Source organism: Oncorhynchus gorbuscha, linkage group LG01, assembly GCF_021184085.1.
Source record: "Oncorhynchus gorbuscha isolate QuinsamMale2020 ecotype Even-year linkage group LG01, OgorEven_v1.0, whole genome shotgun sequence".
Lineage (NCBI taxonomy): Eukaryota > Metazoa > Chordata > Actinopteri > Salmoniformes > Salmonidae > Oncorhynchus > Oncorhynchus gorbuscha.
In genome coordinates, this window is record NC_060173.1 from 46,569,424 (window position 1) to 46,589,267 (window position 19,844).

Sequence of the window (19,844 nt, forward strand, 5' to 3'; positions counted from 1 at the left end):
TTCGTCAAATTTCTGCTCTGCTAGAGCTGCCCCGGTCAACTGTAAGTGCTGTTATCGTGAAGTGGAAACGTCTAGGAACAACAATGGCTCAGTAGCAATGTCACAGCCTATTTAATTTCGACAAAGCCTTTTCAGTGTTGAAGTAGGCAACAAAACAATTATCAAATGGCAAAATGAATACTCTCGCAAGCAGTAAAATACTAACGTCGGTTAGGATATTTGAATATTCAAATAACCGTGCCCATTCCTAGAGGAATGTAATGAGTTTGCATTCAGGCTGGTGCAAAACTTAGTGAATAACACTAAAAACATTTAGTGAAGTTAGATCTACCAGTGTGACCTGGTCCTCCTACCATTTGCCCTCAAGCTGCTTAAACTGTGGATGGACCTTCACAGTGGCTTCATACGCCCTTCTTCACTGTGGTTTGCAGAAATAAGTTTGAAACTGTCAGCTTGTAGTTTTTTTTGCTCAGTTGGGGGCAATTCCACGTAAACAGAGTAGTGCTGAGACTAAGATTTTATGTCAAACCAAAATCTTAACAAACCCTACCAACTCTATGCACAAGAACTGAAAAATGTCCACAGAAAATCTTAGTTGAAGAACTGTGTAGATGCTAAGTTACCAAACGGTAGATTGCTTTTTCGAAAGATTGCCATAGATTCTGTTCATATCTGAAGATTACGGTCATTTTGGTCAATTACGGGCAGCTTTGCAACCCCACTCTCTCCTTTGAAATCCCAGCAATCTGCTTCTGATTCAAGGCTCTCTGACTTGCTTAGTTATGTGACTGGTTGAAATCTCTGTGTGGTTCAATGCTCTTGATCTTCCGACAAGGTTTCAGCGGGAGGCAGTTCATTGTTTGCCTGGATTGCACAACCCATAGCAAGTAATATTATTAAACCAGGCATGTTAGGCTGCAACCTCATTGTTTTAACTTTTTGTAATCGAGCACATTGTCCCCTGTCAACTGCTGTAACTTCATTAGCCAAGGTAACAAGACTAACGTCATGATGAGGAAGTGTCAGCGCCGCAACAGCTGCTTATCTATTCCCCCCCCCATCAACAACACGTATATTAAGAACCCGTTTGCCCTTTTCCCCCCTCAACAGACTTTATTGTTCTTTTCTGGAGGCCTAACCATTTTTGTGACAGAGTTAATGTTCTCAACAACAAAAAACTGTCGCCTGCCTGCTTCCCATTTTGAATATGAGCCACAGCCAATTGAACTTTATTTTCATTCACGTCGTAGCATCGATATCTGTATATCAGTCTTGGCAAGCTTTCAACGGGGCTCCACCAGAAGGAGGGGAATGAATATTGGAGAAAGTTCTGTGTTATTTTATTTGCCCTGTTACAAAGCCCTCAGCCTCGCGCCACACTGAGAACGAAGGGGGATGAGGGAGACTTAATTTGTCCAGGTGAACTTTAATTGGCGGTGTGGCGTGGTGATCGGACCTTTTCGTTCGCCACAGTTTGGCTCGGTTCACCCTCTGAAGTATTAAGGCTCTGTTGCCTGGTAACCAAGGGTTTCAAAAGGTTGCGTCCTGTCCTGTTGACCCCCGTCTTCTTCCGTGCATCCTTGTGGCAGTTTAAATGAAATAGGAAGTGATGTTACTGTATAGAAGGTAGGAGAGGTCAAACACTGCAGTGTAGTAGAGCAGCCACGGTCAGATAGGAAGACAGAGCGTGAGAAACTAAGTGGTTTCACATCCTATGAATAGGGGTTGACTGGTTAGTGTCGTTATTCATATCAAATGAATGACATGCTGAGGTGTTGCACACTGTTCGCAAGCTAGGCCTTTTGTGGTCACGTTACCTGGACGAAACCCTTGCTTCAGCTCTGCATGTTTGAGTATGGAAGAGAGGCAGTGACTATAACAGGATGTTTTGTCTTCACTTGGAACACCAATCCAATCTTCTTTTTTCAATTCAACTGCTCACAATGTCGAAACACTTCTTTCTGGCAAATGTGGCACTTGACGTCATTTCAATTCTGATTATTAAATGTAGGGAGTCTGTGAATAGTCCTTTGTTTATCAGTGTGACATTTTCGTGGTCGGGTCAGCCGATGAAATATTGGGCACTGACAGTATGTTTGTAGGCTATAAGCCCAGTCTGTATCACGGTGCATAGGCAATTGTTAATGATCTGCTTGCTGTTGTGGTTGGTTTAGGGATGGGAAGAAAAGAACAAGGCAAGAGAAGCACGGAAAAGAGCAGTGGAGAAGGAGGGGGCGACGTTGGAGAGAGGGAGAATATCTTGACAGCTGCAGTTGCTGTAAAGAGATAAAGAGGCCTCTGTTGACTGCTGAAAGCACAGCATATATTCCCTCTCTCTTCCCTCCTTCTCCTTCTCTCTCCTTCTCTCTCCTTCCCTCCTTCTCTCTCCTTCTCTCTCTCTCCCTCCTTCTCTCTCCTTCTCTCTCTCTCCCTCCTTCTCTTTCCCTCTCCTCCTTCTCTCTCCTTCTCTCTCCTCTCTCCTCTCTCTCTCCTTCCCTCCTTCTCTCTCTCTCTCTCTCTTCTCCCTCCTTCTCTCTCTCTCTCTCTCCTTCCCTCCTTCTCTCTCTCTCTCTCTCTCTCCCTCCTTCTCTCTCCTTCTCTCTCTCCTTCCCTCCTTCCTTCTCCTTCTCTCTCTCTCTCTCCTCTCTCTCTCTCTTCTCTCTCTCTCTCTCTCTCTCTCTCCTCTCGCTCTCCCTCTCTCTCTCTCTCTCTTCTCTCTCTCTCTCTCTCCTTCTTCTCTCCTTCTCTCTCTCTCTCTCTCTCTCTCTCTCTCTCTCTCTCTCTCTCTCTCTCTCTCTCTCTCTCTCTCTCTCTCTTCTCTCTCTCTCTCTCTCTTCTCTCTCTCCTTCTCTCTCTCTCTCTCCTTCTCTCTCTCTCTCTCTCTCTCTCTCCTTCTCTCTCTCTCTCTCTCCTTCTCTCTCTCTCTCTCTCCTTCTCTCTCTCTCTCTCTCTCCTTCTCTCTCTCTCTCTCTCTCTCTCTCTCTTCTGTCTCTCCTTCTCTCTCTCATCTTCCCTCTAGAGGCGTTGCTACAGATCCTGGTTCGATTTCAGGCTGTATCAAAACCGGCCTGAGATTGGGAGTCCCATAGACCCAGCGCAATTGGCCCAGCGCTGTTAGGGTTTGGCCGTCATTGTGAATAAGAATTTGCTCTTAACCGTCTTGCCTAGTTAAATAAAATTACATAAATAAAACACGTCAGGCAGGACAGCTCCAAAAAGAGAAATCAATTTGGTTCCCCCTCTGTCTCCTCTCATGTAAAGGGGTTTACTCAAGGTTAACTGCTTCCAGACCTCAATGTTTCTGGCCACGCTTGTGTTCTCTCTCCTCTGAGGATCATTAATAAGGACGAGGAGATGTGTGGAGGTGGTAACGCATCATCAGCAGTCTCATCATAAGGAACGTATAAATAAATGTCATCTTAATGGGCCTCTTGTCTGTGCTTTCCTACAGGCTGCCGAGTCCGGGATCGTCAAGATCAAGACCATCGCCGCGAGGAACACCGACATCTTGGCGTGTAAGTGAAGGAGGGAGGGACACCCATAAAGACCTTGTGTACGTTTGTGCGAGAGAGATGTTTTTGCTGAACCAGTTATCCACGTACAGATCGGTGATCAGGCCTAATTCAAACAAGCGAAGGATGCCTTCCAAAAGAGATGCCCAATGTGTGGTTGTGTTCTACAACAGCTGCCTGATTTGATGTGTGAACTGTGCCCGTGTATCGTCTCTCCCTTAGCCCTGAAGGAGAACAGCTCGGAGGTGGTCCAGCCGTTCCTGATGGGCTGTGGCACCAAGGAGCCCAAGATCACCCAGCTGTGTCTGGCTGCTGTCCAGAGACTCATGACCCACGAGGTGGTGTCTGAGGTGAGGAACACAGGACCACTATGGGGCTAATCCCAACTTCCGCTGTTTCACTTAGTCATGTGTTGATGTCCGTGGGAGACTAAGGGGATGTTTTAGGCTCGCCCCTAACGCTTTTATAATCACTTTGATTAATAATCCATTAGAATTGCATTATCAATGTGTGTACCGTGGTGATTGAGAAGGATGAATTATTTAGGAGGGAAATGGTCCTAGCTGATGTCAAACATGCTGTGACTCGTATATTTTTAAGCCCAGTGCAATGCACACTGTGCTAAATGCCGGGACAGTTGAAAGTGGTGGTGTACTCTCTTGTTCCTGCATGGTCGCTGCTACACAATAGACATTCTACGTTCTCATTCTAAGCCCGGTGAACCGTGCTTTGGTCTGGATGAAGGCCTGCGTTTGAAGTCTGGGGCAGGGCGAGCACATTATTCGGACCCTGGGCTTATAACCACTTTAAATACCACCGACTCTAACTGAGAGGGTGGGGTTTCTACTTTTTGCTTCACACTGCATTGCAAGGCCTCGTCTCTGTAAAAACACTACCTACACCTCAACATGGAACCCAGGCTATTGTGACTGGCCCTCCCCGGTTGAGGCCAGTTTACTTGACCTGCCTGGTGTTATCAGGGACACCTTGACCGACCGGCTAGCCAGCCAGGCCTACTGTGTGAATAAGAACACCCTGACTGACTGTCTCCCTGCCCGCCTGGCTGCCTTTGTTCACCATGCCTGTCTGGCTGTGTTTACGTGCTATCAGCAGACTCCCTGCCTGGAGCCTTCTGCCACGCTCCAGCACCTCCCCTCTATATATCACTGTCTGTGTGTCTGTAAGCCCAGGGCTTAACTACTAGGGCGCACTTTTAAATGGATAGTTGTTGGCTCCCGAGTCTCTTTGGGAACAGCTAGCATGTCATTGTGCTAACGCTAGTAGCACCGCACCCCTCTCCCCCTGTTAGTAGCAATGCATCCAAAACTCCTCCCCCACCTGCTTCCCCTGTCACCACTGCAGAAACAAATCTTAGGGGAAACACTGGACATGGGGAAGAAGAACGAAACTCCTGCAGTATGATTAAATGTCTTGGTTTTAATGAGTGAACGGGTGTCAGTTTTGCCTGAGGAAGAAAATGACCTGTCATGGTTCCTGTTTGCTGCCACTTTTGAAGGACCGGTTATTTATTTTCTTCAACTGACTACTTCCCTCAGTTCCACTGGTTTTGTACGAGTTCTGTTGGTTTGTGCTGACCTCACTGCTCTGGAGTGCCACAGTTGCTGGGTTTGGGTGTAATGACGGTGCGTGCCTCGCCGGCCCTGGTGTATTCAGAGCTGGTCTGGTCGGCTGCTCCCCTGTGTGTCTGTGTCTAATTCTCTGTTGATCTGTGTGTACGTGTCTGTGAGCTCTAGTGCTGCTGTCACTTCCCTGTTGATTGTGACTGTCACTGCCTCCTTGATGTACAAGTAAGCTACAAGTCTGTGTGTGTTTGTGTGTGTGTGTGTGTGTGTGTGTGTGTGTGTGTGTGTGTGTGTGTGTGTGTGTGTGTGTGTTCACCAGGCTGCAGCAGGGAACATTATTAATATGCTGTGGCAGTTGATGGAGAACGGGCTGGAGGAACTGAAGCTGCTGCAGACTGTCCTAGTGCTGCTCACCACCAACACTGTAGTACATGACGAAATACTCTCCAAGGTACCCCGGAGTGCACACTGTCTACAAACCCCAAATGTTGTCATGCGTGCACACAGTCACACATCATACAAACACCAAATGTTGTCATGCGTGCAGACAGTCACACATCATACAAACACCAAATGTTGTCATGCGTGCACACAGTCACACATCATACAAACACCAAATGTTGTCATGCGTGCACACAGTCACACATCATACAAACACCAAATGTTGTCATGCGTGCACACAGTCACACATCATACAAACACCAAATGTTGTCATGCGTGCACACAGTCACACATCATACAAACACCAAATGTTGTCATGCGTGCACACAGTCACACATCATACAAACACCAAATGTTGTCATGCGTGCACACAGTCACACATCATGCAAACACAGGTATCTTGCCTCATGTTACAGAAGGTTAATATTTTCCCCCACATTGCAGACATTTCATCCATTCACAGTACAGTCAGATAGAACATGCTTCGTCCCACACACGTCTCATATTTGCCCTTGAAATCATGTGCTATTCTAGTTGCTTTCCACGTGCATGTGAATCCAGATGTGTGCCTGAGTCGATCTGTCTACGTTCAATTGTCCATACTAACATACCACTTAGAATGTATTCCCCAGTGCATGGCTTGATGGCCTATGTCAGGCTGAATATTGTAACAGAGCCTCTCCCCTCGTTCCCTCCCAGGCCATCGTGCTGTGTTTCCGCCTGCACTTCACCAAGGACAACATCACCAACAACACGGCCGCCGCCACCGTGAGACAGGTCGTCACCGTGGTCTTTGAGAGGATGGTCGCCGAGGACGAGCGCTTCAAAGGTTAGGGTCGGGAGGGCTCATGGGAAATTGAGTTATTCTAGGACTGAACCATTTCTGTCCTTCAGTGTTCTACATCACACTTTCTCTCTCTTACCCTCCTCTAACTTTGAACCTGTCACAGAGTAAGGGAAGGGAGTTAGTTTCTCCTTAGATTACCTAAAGCTGCTTATCCGGTGATTTAAGCCTGAGTTCAATGAATACATAATGAGTTTTTGTTGAGGGTTTTGTTTGGCCCTGTCAGATTTCACACTGCTGTCTTCCCAGTCTGCATTCTTGGTTTAGTATGTGAGCTAGGATTGAGAATCACTATTTAATTAAGTGACTTTTCCCTCTTGTAGTAGGTGTTTGATCGGTCTTTGCTGAGAGTGTGTTATTTGATGGTATGTGGATTGTCTGTCTGTTTGTTTGCTCGTGAGCGATTGATCCCTCCAGCCTTGTATCCACAGCTGTGTCCAATGACTGTGTCTCCCATGTGTTCTTTCCCCCTCTCTCCTCCTCACACTCTCTTCTCCCCTCTCCCTCTCCTCCTTACCCCCCTCACCTCCCCCTCTCCTCCTCACACTCTCTTCTCCCCTCTCCCTCTCCTCCTTACCCCCTCCCCTCCTCCTCACCTCCCTCTCTCCTCCTCACACTCTCTTCTCCCCTCTCCCTCTCCTCCTTACCCCCTCCCTCCTCCTCACCTCCCCCTCACCTCCTCACACTCTCTTCTCCCCTCTCCCTCTCCTCCTTACCCCCTCCCCTCCTGCTCACCTCCCTCTCTCCTCCTCACACTCTCTTCTCCCCTCTCCCTCTCCTCCTTACCCCCTCCCCTCCTCCTCACCTCCCTCTCTCCTCCTCACACTCTCTTCTCCCCTCTCCCTCTCCTCCTTACCCCCTCCCCTCCTCCTCACCTCCCTCTCTCCTCCTCACACTCTCTTCTCCCCTCTCCTCCTTACCCCCTCCCCTCCCCTCCTCCTCACCTCCCTCTCTCCTCCTCACACTCTCTTCTCCCCTCTCCTCCTTACCCCCTCCTCCTCCTCACCTCCCTCTCTCCTCCTCGCACTCTCTTCTCCCCTCTCCTCCTCACCTCCCTCTCTCTCCTCCTCGCACTCTCTTCTCCCCTCTCCTCCTTACCCCCTCCCCTCTCTCCCTCCTCGCACTCTCTTCTCCCCTCTCCTCCTTACCCCCTCCCCTCCTCCTCACCTCCCTCTCTCCTCCTCGCACTCTCTTCTCCACTCTCCTCCTTACCCCCTCCCCTCCTCCTCACCTCTCTCTCCTCCTCGCACTCTCTTCTCCCCTCTCCTCCTTACCCTCCTCCTCACCTCCCTCTCTCCTCCTCACTCTCTCTTCTCCCCTCTCCCTCTCCTCCCTATCCCCCTCCCCTCCTCCTCACCTCCCTCTCTCCTCCAGGCATCGTGGAGCAGCCTACTCCAGTCCAGGGTAACACGAACCGGAGGTCTGTCAGCACCCTGCGGCCCAGTGCTAAAGACGCCTACATGCTGTTCCAGGTACGTCCACCAGCCAGTCCTCCATACCTCTCACTGTACCCCACCTGCACCATCTCGCCCATCAGGAGAGGGGGTATAGATAGGGTTTACCCTATGAATGAGGGCAGGAGGGCAGGAGAATGGAGGGAACAACTTTGTGTAATGAAATACAGCCAGGCTGTCTTTATATACAAAAGTATGAGGGGACCCCATCAAATTACTGGCTTTGACTATTTCAGCCACACCCATTGTTGAGAGGTTTTTAAAATCAAGCACACAGCCATGCAATCTCTGTAGTCAAATATTGGCACTAGAATGGCCTTACTGAAGAGCTCAGTGACTTTCAACGTGGCACCATCAAAGGATGTCACCTTTCCTACAAGTCAGTTCGTCTAATTTCTGCCCTGCTAGAGTTGCCCTGGTCAACTGTAAGTGCTGTTATTTTGAAGTAGATACGTCTAGCAACAACAAAGGCTCAGCCGCGAAGTGGTAGGCCACACAAGCTCACACAATGGGACCTGCGATTGCTGAAGCGTGTAGCATGTAAAAATGATCTGTCCTCTGTTGCAACACTCACTATTGAGTTCCAAACTGCCTCTGGAAGCAACATCAGCACAAGAACTTTGTCGGGAGCTTCATGAAATGGGTTTCCATGGCCGAGCATCTGTACACCATGCGCAATGTCAAGCTTTTCGTCTGTATCCAGCTGTCCTATGTGCATGTCTATATTCCTATGTTTGTTGTGTGTGTCTATCCAGGACCTATGTCAGCTAGTGAATGCTGATGCCCCTTACTGGCTGGTGGGGATGACAGAAATGACGAGGACGTTTGGTCTGGAGCTCCTGGAGTCAGTCCTCAACGACTTCCCTGGGGTCTTCCTGCAGGTAAACACGCAACATAATACACAGGATTTTTGCAATCGCAATTTTGTTTTTGCAAAATCAACAATTCCTCATGCGAGGGCTTGCAATTCTGACCAATCATTCGAAAAATAGGTTTCTGCATGGTCAATATACCAGGATTATGACTTAAAATGCCAGGTTTAGCATCACGATAGTCTATACCGAAATGATACCGCAGCAAAAAAAAAGAACATGTATTAGCTACATTTTAAATAACCACTGGGCTTTCTTTTCTTTGTACAATATGTTGATAACTGGTAAAACAACAAATAGAGTATCTTATATTCAATATAACATGTACTTTAATAAATCTGTCTAAAAACGCTGGCATTTTTAGACTTCTGACTGGTCGCAATACAGGGCATAAGGAAAGTGTTCAGACCCCTTGACTTTTTCCACATTTTGTTGTATTACAGCTTATTCTAACATTTTTATTTAAAAAAATACTCATCAATCTTCACAAAATACATAAAACCCCCCCAGAAATATTAGTATTCAGTATTCAGACCCTTTTGCTATGAGACTCGAAATTGAGCTCCGGTGCATCCTGTTTCCATTAGTCATGTTTCTACAACTTGATTGGAGTCCACTTGTGGTCAATTCAATTGATTGGACATGATTTGGAGAGGCACACACCTGTTTATATAAGGTCCCACAGTTGACAGTTCATGTCAGAGCAAAAACCAAGCCATGAGGTTGAATGAATTGTCTGTAGAGCTCCAAGACAGGATTGTGTCAAGGCACAGATCTGGGGAAGGGTACCATACAATATCTGCAGCGTTGAATGTCCCCAAGAACACAATCGTCTGTATCATTCCTAAATGGAAGAAGTTCCAAGGCTTTTCCTAGACCTGGCCGCTGGGCCAAACTGAGCAATCAGGGGAGAAGGGCCTTGGTCAGGGAGGTCAAACCAAGATCCCGATGGTCACTCTGACAGAGCTCCAGAGTTTCTGTGTGGCGATGGGAGAACCATCCAGAAGGACAACCATCTCTGCAGCACTCCACCGATCAGGCCTTTATGGTAGTGGCCAGACAGATGCCACTCCTCAGTAAAAGGCACATGACAGCCCGCATTTAGTTTGCCAAGAGGCACCTAAAGGACTCTCAGACCATGAAAAGCAAGATTCTCTGGTCTGATGAAACCAAGATTGAAATCTTTGGTCTGAATTCACGTCCGGAAGAAACCTGGCACCATCCCTACGGTGAAGTATTTTGTCAGCATCATGCTGTGTGGATGTTTTTCAGCGGCAGCAACTGGAAGACTAGTCAGGATCGAGGGAAAGATCAACAGAGCAAAGTACAGAGATGCTCAATAAAAACCTGCTCCAGAGCGCTCAGAACCTCAAGACTGGGCCGAAGGTTCACCTTCCAACAGGACAACGACCCTCGGCACACAGCCAGAGCCCGGACTTGAATCCGATCTAACATCTCTAGAAAGACCTGAAAGTAGCTGTGCAGCGACGCACCCCATCCAACCTGACAGAGCTTTAGAGGATCTGCAGAGAATGGAGAAACTCTCCAAATACACGTGTGCCAAGCTTGTAGCATCATACCCCAAAATACTTGATGCTATAATCACTGCCAAAGGTGCTTCAACAAAGTACTGAGTAAAGGGTCTGAATACTTATGTAAATGTCATATTTAATCTTTTTTTTCTTTTTTGTAAAAAACATGAACCTGTGTTACCTTTGTCATTATGGGTTATTGTGTGTAGATTTATGAAGGAAAAACAACTATGTAATGAATTTTAGAATAAGGCTGTAATGTAACAAAATGTGGAAAAAGTCAAGGGGTCTGAATACTCTCTGAATCCACTGTAATTACTTCTTTAGTAATTCCGGTTGGAAATTCAAACATTGCAGATTTGTAAAAATCCATTTCCGTTGCAACAGCGTACCAATCAGCTACCAATTTGATAGCCGATACAGCACAGCTAAGTAATCAGCTATCTGAACCTGCATGACATGAGCCGTCCACGCGCGCTCTCCCTGCTTGGATAGAAAGTTGAGTAAAACTATTAATGCCAAATAATAGTCAGCTCACGCTCAAAACACTAGCTTACTAGAAATGGTTTAATTATGCGAGGTACTATCTATAGCTATATACCGTCTTTATCTGCTATTTGTATATTATTTACAAAATATGACATATCAAATAGCCTAACAGTGAGGGCAAAAAAGTAGTCGGTTTGAGGATAAGTTCAGGCACTATATTGTTGAAGTCGGCAGGTTTTGCTGGCTAAAAGCCTACACTAATGGTCTGCAATGTTCAAGGTAAATCAAATTAGATCAAACTTGAGCGACTACCTGGAGTCCTCTTTCTTTTGTGCACATGTTTTCAACACGGCCTGTAGCCCCGACTGTTCTATGCCGAGTGTTGCCAACCCATACAGTCTTTCCTGAGACATATTGTGCGTTATATGTCCATTGCGCTGCACAACATTTAAACGTAGTCTTGAATGATGTGTGTCAGGATACAAAAGAGAGAAGGGACTGTTGATATTTGCAACACCCCAACTCAAATGCCGGTTCACCAGTATGAAAGAAATCGCAAACAGCTTTTTTTTGTTTCAAGGCCTCAAGAACTGATTATCTGTTTGCATCTGGCAATTTATTGGCTGTCCTGTATCCAGACCATCTGTCCTCAGAGCTTCCTACACAGCTCCTTCTGTAACATGTTGAGAGCCGGCAATTAAGGAGAATAACTTTCGCTTCTACGGAGAAATTGTTTTCTGATCTTAAATTCTACTACCTAAGAAGCTTTTCGGTCTGATATGCGTTTTTTGAACACCTGAGGAAGCTTCAGTCATTGCACTGGCTCCTTTGTAGCCTTGACCACAGCATTTCTTCACCGATATCCCCTTGTACTTTCAATCTGTTACTTTCGTTTTGTGTTCAAGGCCTGAGGCACTTTTTTTAGTCACATTCCTAAAGAAAAACACTGATTCCTACTTCATATGGGAATTAAAAAGGTTTATGAATGACTTTTTGGAGGGTTACTGTCAATGATTTATTAAATACATTTAAGGACATTGATGACATGCACATGGGGCCCCCAGGGGTACGGCAGTGAGGCCGTAATATAATAGGATACAGTAAAGTATAGTACAATATAATGCAATACAATTGAGTATTATATGCATTGAAATAGAAATACTATCATCTCGATGTAGGTGTGTGTCTTGTATTTGTACTGTGACCCCCACCTCCTGCTGACCCCACCCGTTGCCCTCCCCTAACCTCTGCCCTCTGACCCCTATATAGCACCAGGAGTTCAGCTTCCTGCTGAAGGAGCGTGTTTGTCCGCTGGTCATCAAGCTGTTCTCCCCTAACATCAAGTTCCGCCAGGGCAGCAGCAGCGCTGCCTCGCCGGCCCCTGTCGAAAAACCCTACTTCCCCATCTGCATGAGGCTGCTCAGAGTGGTGTCTGTGCTCATCAAACACTTCTACAGCCTACTGGTGAGTCCCGGGGGTTATCAAACACTTTTACAGCCTACTGGTGAGTCCCGGGGATAATCAAACACTTCTACAGCCTACTGGTGAGTCCCGGGGATAATCAAACACTTCTACAGCCTACTGGTGAGTCCCGGGGATAATCAAACACTTCTACAGCCTACTGGTGAGTCCCGGGGATAATCAAACACTTCTACAGCCTACTGGTGAGTCCCGGGGATAATCAAACACTTCTGCAGCCTACTGGTGAGTGCCGGGGGTTATCAAACACTTCTACAGCCTACTGGTGAGTGCCGGAGGTTATCAAACACTTCTACAGCCTACTGGTGAGTCCCGGGGGTTATCAAACACTTCTACAGCCTACTGGTGAGTCCCGGGGGTTATCAAACACTTCTACAGCCTACTGGTGAGTGCCGGGGGTTATCAAACACTTCTACAGCCTACTGGTGAGTCCGGGGGTTATCAAACACTTCTACAGCCTACTGGTGAGTCCCGGGGGTTATCAAACACTTCTACAGCCTACTGGTGAGTGCCGGGGGTTATAAAACACTTCTACAGCCTACTGATGAGTGCCGGGGGTTATAAAACACTTCTACAGCCTACTGATGAGTGCCGGGGGTTATAAAACACTTCTACAGCCTACTGATGAGTGCCGGGGGTTATAAAACACTTCTACAGCCTACTGATGAGTGCCGGGGGTTATCAAACACTTCTACAGCCTACTGGTGAGTGCCGGGGGTTATCAAACACTTCTACAGCCTACTGGTGAAAGTCAGTTACTACCTAATACTGTGTTCTCTGTACCTAAATCATCAAACAACTACAGTTGTAGTAGCCAAGGCATGAACTATAGTTTGAACTATAGTTTGGGTCAATTCCATTTTTGATTTCAGTCAATTCAGGAGGTTAACTGAAATTCAAATCCTGTTGTCTTCTTATTGTAGAGACCTCCATATGTGGATAGTTATCTTGGGGGTCTGAGGATTGAGGTGTGTTTGTCTGTGTTGTGGTTGTAGGTGACGGAGTGTGAGATCTTCTTGTCCCTGTTGGTGAAGTTCCTGGATGGGGAGAAGCCTCAGTGGCTCAGAGCCGTGGCCGTGGAGTCCGTCCACAGGCTGTGTGTACAGCCGCACCTGCTACGGTGAAGAGGAGCGCACCCTCAACACACACAACACTGACCTCACCATACGACACTAACCTTACCACACACACACAACCTCAACGATCTCCATATTCTATATCTTTTTTTTTTAAAGAAACTTTTGCGACATCCTTTCTCTCCCCCCTCCAGGTCTTTCTGCCAGTCCTATGACATGAAGCAGCACTCCACCAAGGTGTTCCGGGACATCGTTAACGCCCTGGGCTCCTTCATCCAGTCCCTCTTCATCGTCCCCAACACAGGCAACCCTGCTGCCACCAATGCCCCTGCTGGTGAGGACCACACTGAGGAGCTAATGTTGTCTTTACCGGTGTTACATCTTGAGACTGTAGTTTGGTAGAAAGTAAAGAAGAGGAATATCTAGGATAGGATTAGGCAACTCATGAGGGTATGGAAGGTTCTGGTCTGCAGGGTGCGAAGGCTTTGGTTCAAAACTAACAGCAATCTTTTGCTCTCTTTTTCTTCCTTCCCTCCCCCTTCCATTCCTCCATCTCTCTCGCTCTCCCTCCCGAGGTGGGTCGGGGGCCCAGGCGGCTGCCCAGGGTGGTCCAGGAGCCGGAGGTCAGGGTGGGAGTCTGATCACTCAGGCTGCCTTCGAGTACCGCGGTACTTGGATCCCCCTCATGACTGTCAGTGTGCAGGGCAGCGCCAAGGCTACCTAGTGAGTAGTACTATATAAATATGTGTGTGTATATATATATATATGTGTGTGTGTGTGTGTGTGTGTGTGTGTGTGTGTACACACACACACACACACACACACACACACACACACACACACACACACACACACACACACACACACACACACACACACACACACACACATCTAGCTATGTCTGTCTAGGTTTGAATCATCCATCCAATTATCACACACAGGGACACAGTCTATTGGAGACAGTTGAACCAGAGAGAAACAGTTTGATTTTAAACCACGGGGGGGGACAAAATGATGTCCGTTATCAAAAACCTAGACACCCTGGGGGACAGTTGGCCTGTAAATGTTGTCATTATTCTACTCTAACAAGCTGCTGTCTTTGAGTGAGGCAACGGAGACAGCGGCAGGAACAGAGAGAACACAAACACAGCAGACACCCCATGACACACACTATGTCTGTTAGAGGGAAGGAAGACATGACACACACTATGTCTGTTAGAGGGAAGGAAGACATGACACACACTATGTCTGTTAGAGGGAAGGAAGACATGACACACACTATGTCTGTTAGAGGGAAGGAAGACATGACACACACTATGTCTGTTAGAGGGAAGGAAGACATGACACACACTATGTCTGTTAGAGGGAAGGAAGAAGACATGACATGACACACTATGTCTGTTAGAGGGAAGGAAGACATGACACACACTATGTCTGTTAGAGGGAAGGAAGACATGACACACACTATGTCTGTTAGAGGGAAGGAAGACATGACACACACTATGTCTGTTAGAGGGAAGGAAGACATGACACACACTGTCTGTTAGAGGGAAGGAAGACATGACACACACTATGTCTGTTAGAGGGAAGGAAGGAGTTGATTTAGCTGTGGATTCGTTGGCCTAACTCTGCTCTCTCTGATTCAGAGGGGTTGTTGGGTTAAACGCGGAAGACTCATTTCAGTAGAATGCGTACAGTTGTACAACTGACTAGGTATCCCCCTCTATGCATGGGTCAAGAGCAAGGTAATGTGATCTGTTGTCTGTAATTATGAGGAGATTGAGCAATGCTGGTGTTTTGATAGACTAGAGAATTAAACTGGTTGGTTTGTTTGTTGATGCAGGACAGAGTTGTCAGTCAACATTGTCTAACACAGCTCGTCATGTGTCTATAATGAACACATGGCCAGGGAAAGCTGATCCTGCAGCAGTCTAGTGTTTGTTAGTGGGAGCTGAATGACTGTTTCTGTTTGCCTGTAGGTCCTTGGGACATACACAGTTGGTGTGGAGCCCCCCCCCCCCCCAACACACACAACGTGTGTGTGTGTGTGTGTGTGCGCGTCATATCATACGTTTCCCTTTCCTCTTCCCTGCCCCAGTCTGGAGATGTTGGACAAGGTGGAGCCCCCGTCCATCCCAGAGGGTTATGCCATGTCTGTGGCCTTCAGCGCCCTGCTGGACCTGGTCCGAGGCATCACCTCCATGATAGAGAGAGAACTGGCCAAGGAGGAGGAGGAGGTGGCTGTACGCAGGGAGGCCAACCCAGACCAGAACGCCCAAGCTGAGCCTGGTGAAGAGGGGGGATGAGGGAGGGTCGGGGGGCTAGGACCGGGGCTCTTCTCTGGGCCCACACAAGGAGCTGAACCCTAGCTTGCAATTTTATTGCCCTCTAGTGGGCATTTCAATACCTACAGTTACTGAGGGCATTTAACATATGTAGGCTTACTACAGTGATGAATGTGTTATCATTCCTATTCAAAGAAGAATTCTGATGTAGCGTTTAAATATAGATTTCTGTACAAATGTATATTTCTTCTCCACTCTGTTGCTAACGTTTGCTTCTCTGTTAGAAGCCCATCTCGTCTGGGAGGAGATGGTCAGTGCGTGTTGGTGTGGTCTACTGGCTGCCCTCTCACTCCTATTGGATGCCAGGTAACAACCCTTCTTAAAGATCAACTCAAAGTCCATTTATTTACACTGAACAAAAATATAAACTTAACATTCAACAATTTCAAAGATCAGAGTTCATGTAAGGAAATGAGTCAATTGAAATAATATATTCATCAGGCCCTAATCTATGGATTTCACATGGCTTGGAATACAGATATGCAACTGTTGGTCACAGATACTTTAAGAAGAAGGTTAGGGGTGTGGATCAGAACACCAGTCACTATCTGGTGTGATCACCATTTGCCTCCTGGAGCACAACACATCTCCTTTACATAGAGTTGATCAGGCTGTTGATTGTGGCCTGTGGAATGTTGTTCCACTCCTCTTCAATGTCTGTGCTAAGTTGCTGGATTTTGGCGGGAACTGGAACACGCTGTTGTACACGTCGATCCAGAGCATTCCAAACATGCTCAATGGTTGACATGTCTGGTGTGTGGGACGTGGAAGAACTGGGGCATTTTCAGCTTCCCGGAATTGTGTACAGGTCCTTGTGACATGGCGCCGTGCATTAGCATGCTGAAACATGAGGTGATGGCGGAGGATGAATGGCACGACAATGGGCCTCAGGATCTCGTCACGGTATGTCTTTGCCTTCAAATTGCCATCAATAAAATGCAATTGTGTTCAGTGTCCGTAGCTTACGCCTGCCCATACCATAACCCCATCGCCACCATAGGGCACTGTGTTCACAACGTTGACATCAGCAAACCACACGCCCACAGGACGCCATACTCACCGTCTGCCTGGTACAGTTGAAACCAGGATTCATCCATGAAGAGCACACTTCTCCAGCGTGTCAGTGGCCATCGAAAGTGAGCATTTGCCCACTGAAGTTGGTCAAGATGCCGAACTGCAGTCAGTTCAAGACCCTAAAGAGTACGACAAGCACGCAGATGAGCTTCCCTGACGCGTTTTTTGACAGTTTGTGCAGACATTCTTCGGTTTTGCAAATCCACAGTTTCAACAGCTGTCCGCATGACTGGTGTGACGATCCTGCAGGTGAAGAAGCCAGATGTGGAGGTCCTGGGCTGCCGTGGTTGCACGTGGTCTGCAGTTGTGAGACCGGTTGACCATACTGCCAAATTCTCTAAAACGACGTTTGAGGCAGCTTATGGTAGAGAAATTAACATTACATTCTCTTGCAACAGCTTTGGTGGACATTCCTGCAGTCAGCATGCCAATTGCACGCTCCCACAGACATCTGTATCATTGTCTTGTGTGACAAAACTGCACATTTTAGAGTGGCCTTTTATTGACCCCAGCACAAGGTGCACCTGTGTAATGGTCATGATGTTTAATCAGCTTCTTGATATGCCACACCTGTCAGGATTATCTTGGGAAAAGAGAAATACACACCAACAGGGATGTAAGCAAATTTGTGCACAACATTTTAGAGAAATACCTTTGGAACAATTCTGGGATATTTTATTGCAGCCCATGAAACATGGGACCAACACTTTACATGTTGCGTTTTATATTTTTATTCAGTATAGTTTCACCTCAAAATAACTTGAAGGTGTGACAGGTGAAAGTTTTTCTTGAAGCTACAAGACCATATGTTGTTGTGAAATGTGTCCGTTGATGAAACAGTATTCTGAGATTTGTTTTTTTCCACAAGGCAATGAGTCCAAACATTGCGGCAGTTAAGCATTCCTCCGTGTTTGTTCCAAACCCATAACCCTCTGTGTGTCTCGTCCCTCTCCAGTACTGATGAGACGGCGACAGAGAGCATCCTGAAGGCGGAGCTGACCATGGCGTCTCTGTGTGGTCGTCTGGGCCTGGTCACGCCCCGCGACGCCTTCATCACAGCCATCTGCAAGGCCTCATTGCCCCCACACTATGCCCTGACTGTCCTTAGCAGTAACGCAACCAACCTCAACAACAAGGGTCAGTACCCCGATGGTGTTTTGTGTGCGTTCTTAGCGGTCTTCTCTCGTGGCTTTGCTACATATAGTAGGGTATCAGCTCTGTGATAATTAAACACATGGGCCTCTGAGGAACTTGATAAAACAGTAGGTAGTTGTTTATATGTACACTTAATTAGCAAGTCTCTCTGTGTGTACAGCTCTAAAGCCCTGACTGTGTGTGATCTCCATACTAACCACCACATACAGCGCATACGGAAACTATTCAGACCCCTTGACTATTTCCACATTTTGTTACGTTGCGTCCTTATTCTAAAAATGGATTAAATAAAAACAAATCTTCAGCAATCCACACACAATACCCCATAATGACAAAGTGAAAACAGGTTTTTAGAAATGTACAATTTTTTTTTAAACATACTTTATTTACGTAAGTATTCAGACCCTTTGCTATGAGTTTCGAATTGTGGCTCCGGTGCATCTTGTTTCCATTGATCATCCTTGAGATGTTTCTACAACTTGGAGTCCATCTGTGGTAAAAATCCATTGATTGGACATGATTTGGAAAGGCACATACCTGTCTATTTAAGGTCCCATGGTTGACAGTGCATGTCAGAGCAAAACCAACCCAAGAGGTTGAAGGAATGGTCTGTAGAGCTCCGAGACAGGATTGTGTCGAGGCATAGATCTGGGGAAGGGTATCAAAACATTTCTGCAGCATTGAAGGTCCCCAAGAACACAGTGGCCTCCATCATTCTTAAATGGAAGAAGTTTGGAACCACCAAGACTTTTCCTAGAGGTGACCGCCTGGCCAAAATGCAATCGGGGGAGAAGGGCCTTGGACAGGGAGGTGACCAATAACTCGATGGTCACTCTGACAAGCCTCCAGAGTTCCTCTGTGGAGATGGGAGAACCTCCCAGGACAACAATCTCTGCAGCACTCCAGTAATCAGGCCTTTATGCTACAGTAACCAGACGGAAGCCACTCTTCATTAAAAGGCACATGACAGCCTGCTTGGGGTATGTCAAAAGGCAACAAGATTATCTGGTCTGATGAAACCAAGATTGAACTCCTTTGGCCTGAATGCCAAGCGTCACATCTGGAGGAAACCTGGCACCATCCCAATGGTGAAGCATAGTGGTGTGGCAGCCTCATGCTGTGAGGATGTTTTTCAACGGAAGGGACTGGAAGATTAGTCAGGATCGAGGCAAAGATGAAAGGAGCAAAGTACAGAGTGATCCTTGATGAAAATCTGCTCGAGTGCTTAGGTCCTCAGACTGGGGTGAAGGTTCACTTTCCAACAGGACAACGACCCTAAGCACACAACCAAGACAACGCAGGAGTGGCTTCCGGACAAGTCTCTGAATGTCTTTGAGTGTCTCAGCCAGAGCCCGGACATGAACCCATTCAAACATCTCTGCAGTGGCCTGAAAATAGTTGTGCAGCAACGCTTCCCATCCAACCTGACAGAGCTTGAGAGGATCTGCAGAGAAGAATGGGAGAAACTCTCCAAGTACAGGTGTGCCAAGCCTGTAGCGTCATACCCAAGCATGCTGGAGGCTGTAATCGCTGCCAAAGGTGCTTCAACAAAATTCTGAGTAAAGGGTCTGAATACTTTTATTTCAGTTTTAATACATTTGCAAAAATGCCTAACCCTGTTTTTGCTTTGTCGTGATGGGGTATTGATGAGGGGGGAAAAACAATTGAATCAATTTTAGAATAGGGCTGCAATGTAACAAAATGTGGGAAAAGTCCATGGGTCTGAATACTTTCACGAAGGCCCTGTATATCATTAAATTCTGGCTGTGCCTCAACTGTTCCCTGTTCCATCTGTGTAGCAGCACCAAGAGGAATGTGTTGGGGGGGTACACAAAAGTCACACACACTTTGCATATTTGCTGTGAGAGAGAACTCGCAAATTGGCTTCAGCAGGATGTGTGTTTGCCTTACGAGTTAATTAATCAAGTCTAGCATGTAGCTGGCTTGTCTCAGTCACTCAGTCTAGTATATGAATGGAATTGACTCGT

The 19,844-nt window shown here is 46.9% G+C and overlaps 1 protein-coding gene across 6 annotated transcripts in view; it reads left to right on the forward strand.

Annotated features, from left to right (window-relative positions):
• The window catches only part of LOC124038534 (protein MON2 homolog), a 51,500-nt gene that overhangs the window by 10,436 nt on the left and 21,220 nt on the right, over positions 1 to 19,844 (forward strand). For 4 of the 6 annotated variants that reach the window (XM_046354546.1, XM_046354568.1, XM_046354562.1 and 1 more), the window contains exons 2-14: positions 3,452 to 3,515; positions 3,735 to 3,862; positions 5,415 to 5,546; positions 6,236 to 6,365; positions 7,755 to 7,852; positions 8,590 to 8,715; positions 11,997 to 12,191; positions 13,202 to 13,326; positions 13,477 to 13,616; positions 13,858 to 14,005; positions 15,381 to 15,571; positions 15,852 to 15,933; positions 17,657 to 17,838. In XM_046354546.1, the coding sequence (XP_046210502.1) occupies positions 3,452 to 3,515; positions 3,735 to 3,862; positions 5,415 to 5,546; positions 6,236 to 6,365; positions 7,755 to 7,852; positions 8,590 to 8,715; positions 11,997 to 12,191; positions 13,202 to 13,326; positions 13,477 to 13,616; positions 13,858 to 14,005; positions 15,381 to 15,571; positions 15,852 to 15,933; positions 17,657 to 17,838 (1,741 nt within the window). The remainder of the gene's footprint in view (positions 1 to 3,451; positions 3,516 to 3,734; positions 3,863 to 5,414; positions 5,547 to 6,235; positions 6,366 to 7,754; positions 7,853 to 8,589; positions 8,716 to 11,996; positions 12,192 to 13,201; positions 13,327 to 13,476; positions 13,617 to 13,857; positions 14,006 to 15,380; positions 15,572 to 15,851; positions 15,934 to 17,656; positions 17,839 to 19,844) is intronic. The other 2 variants (XM_046354553.1, XM_046354579.1) reach the window with 1 other exon arrangement.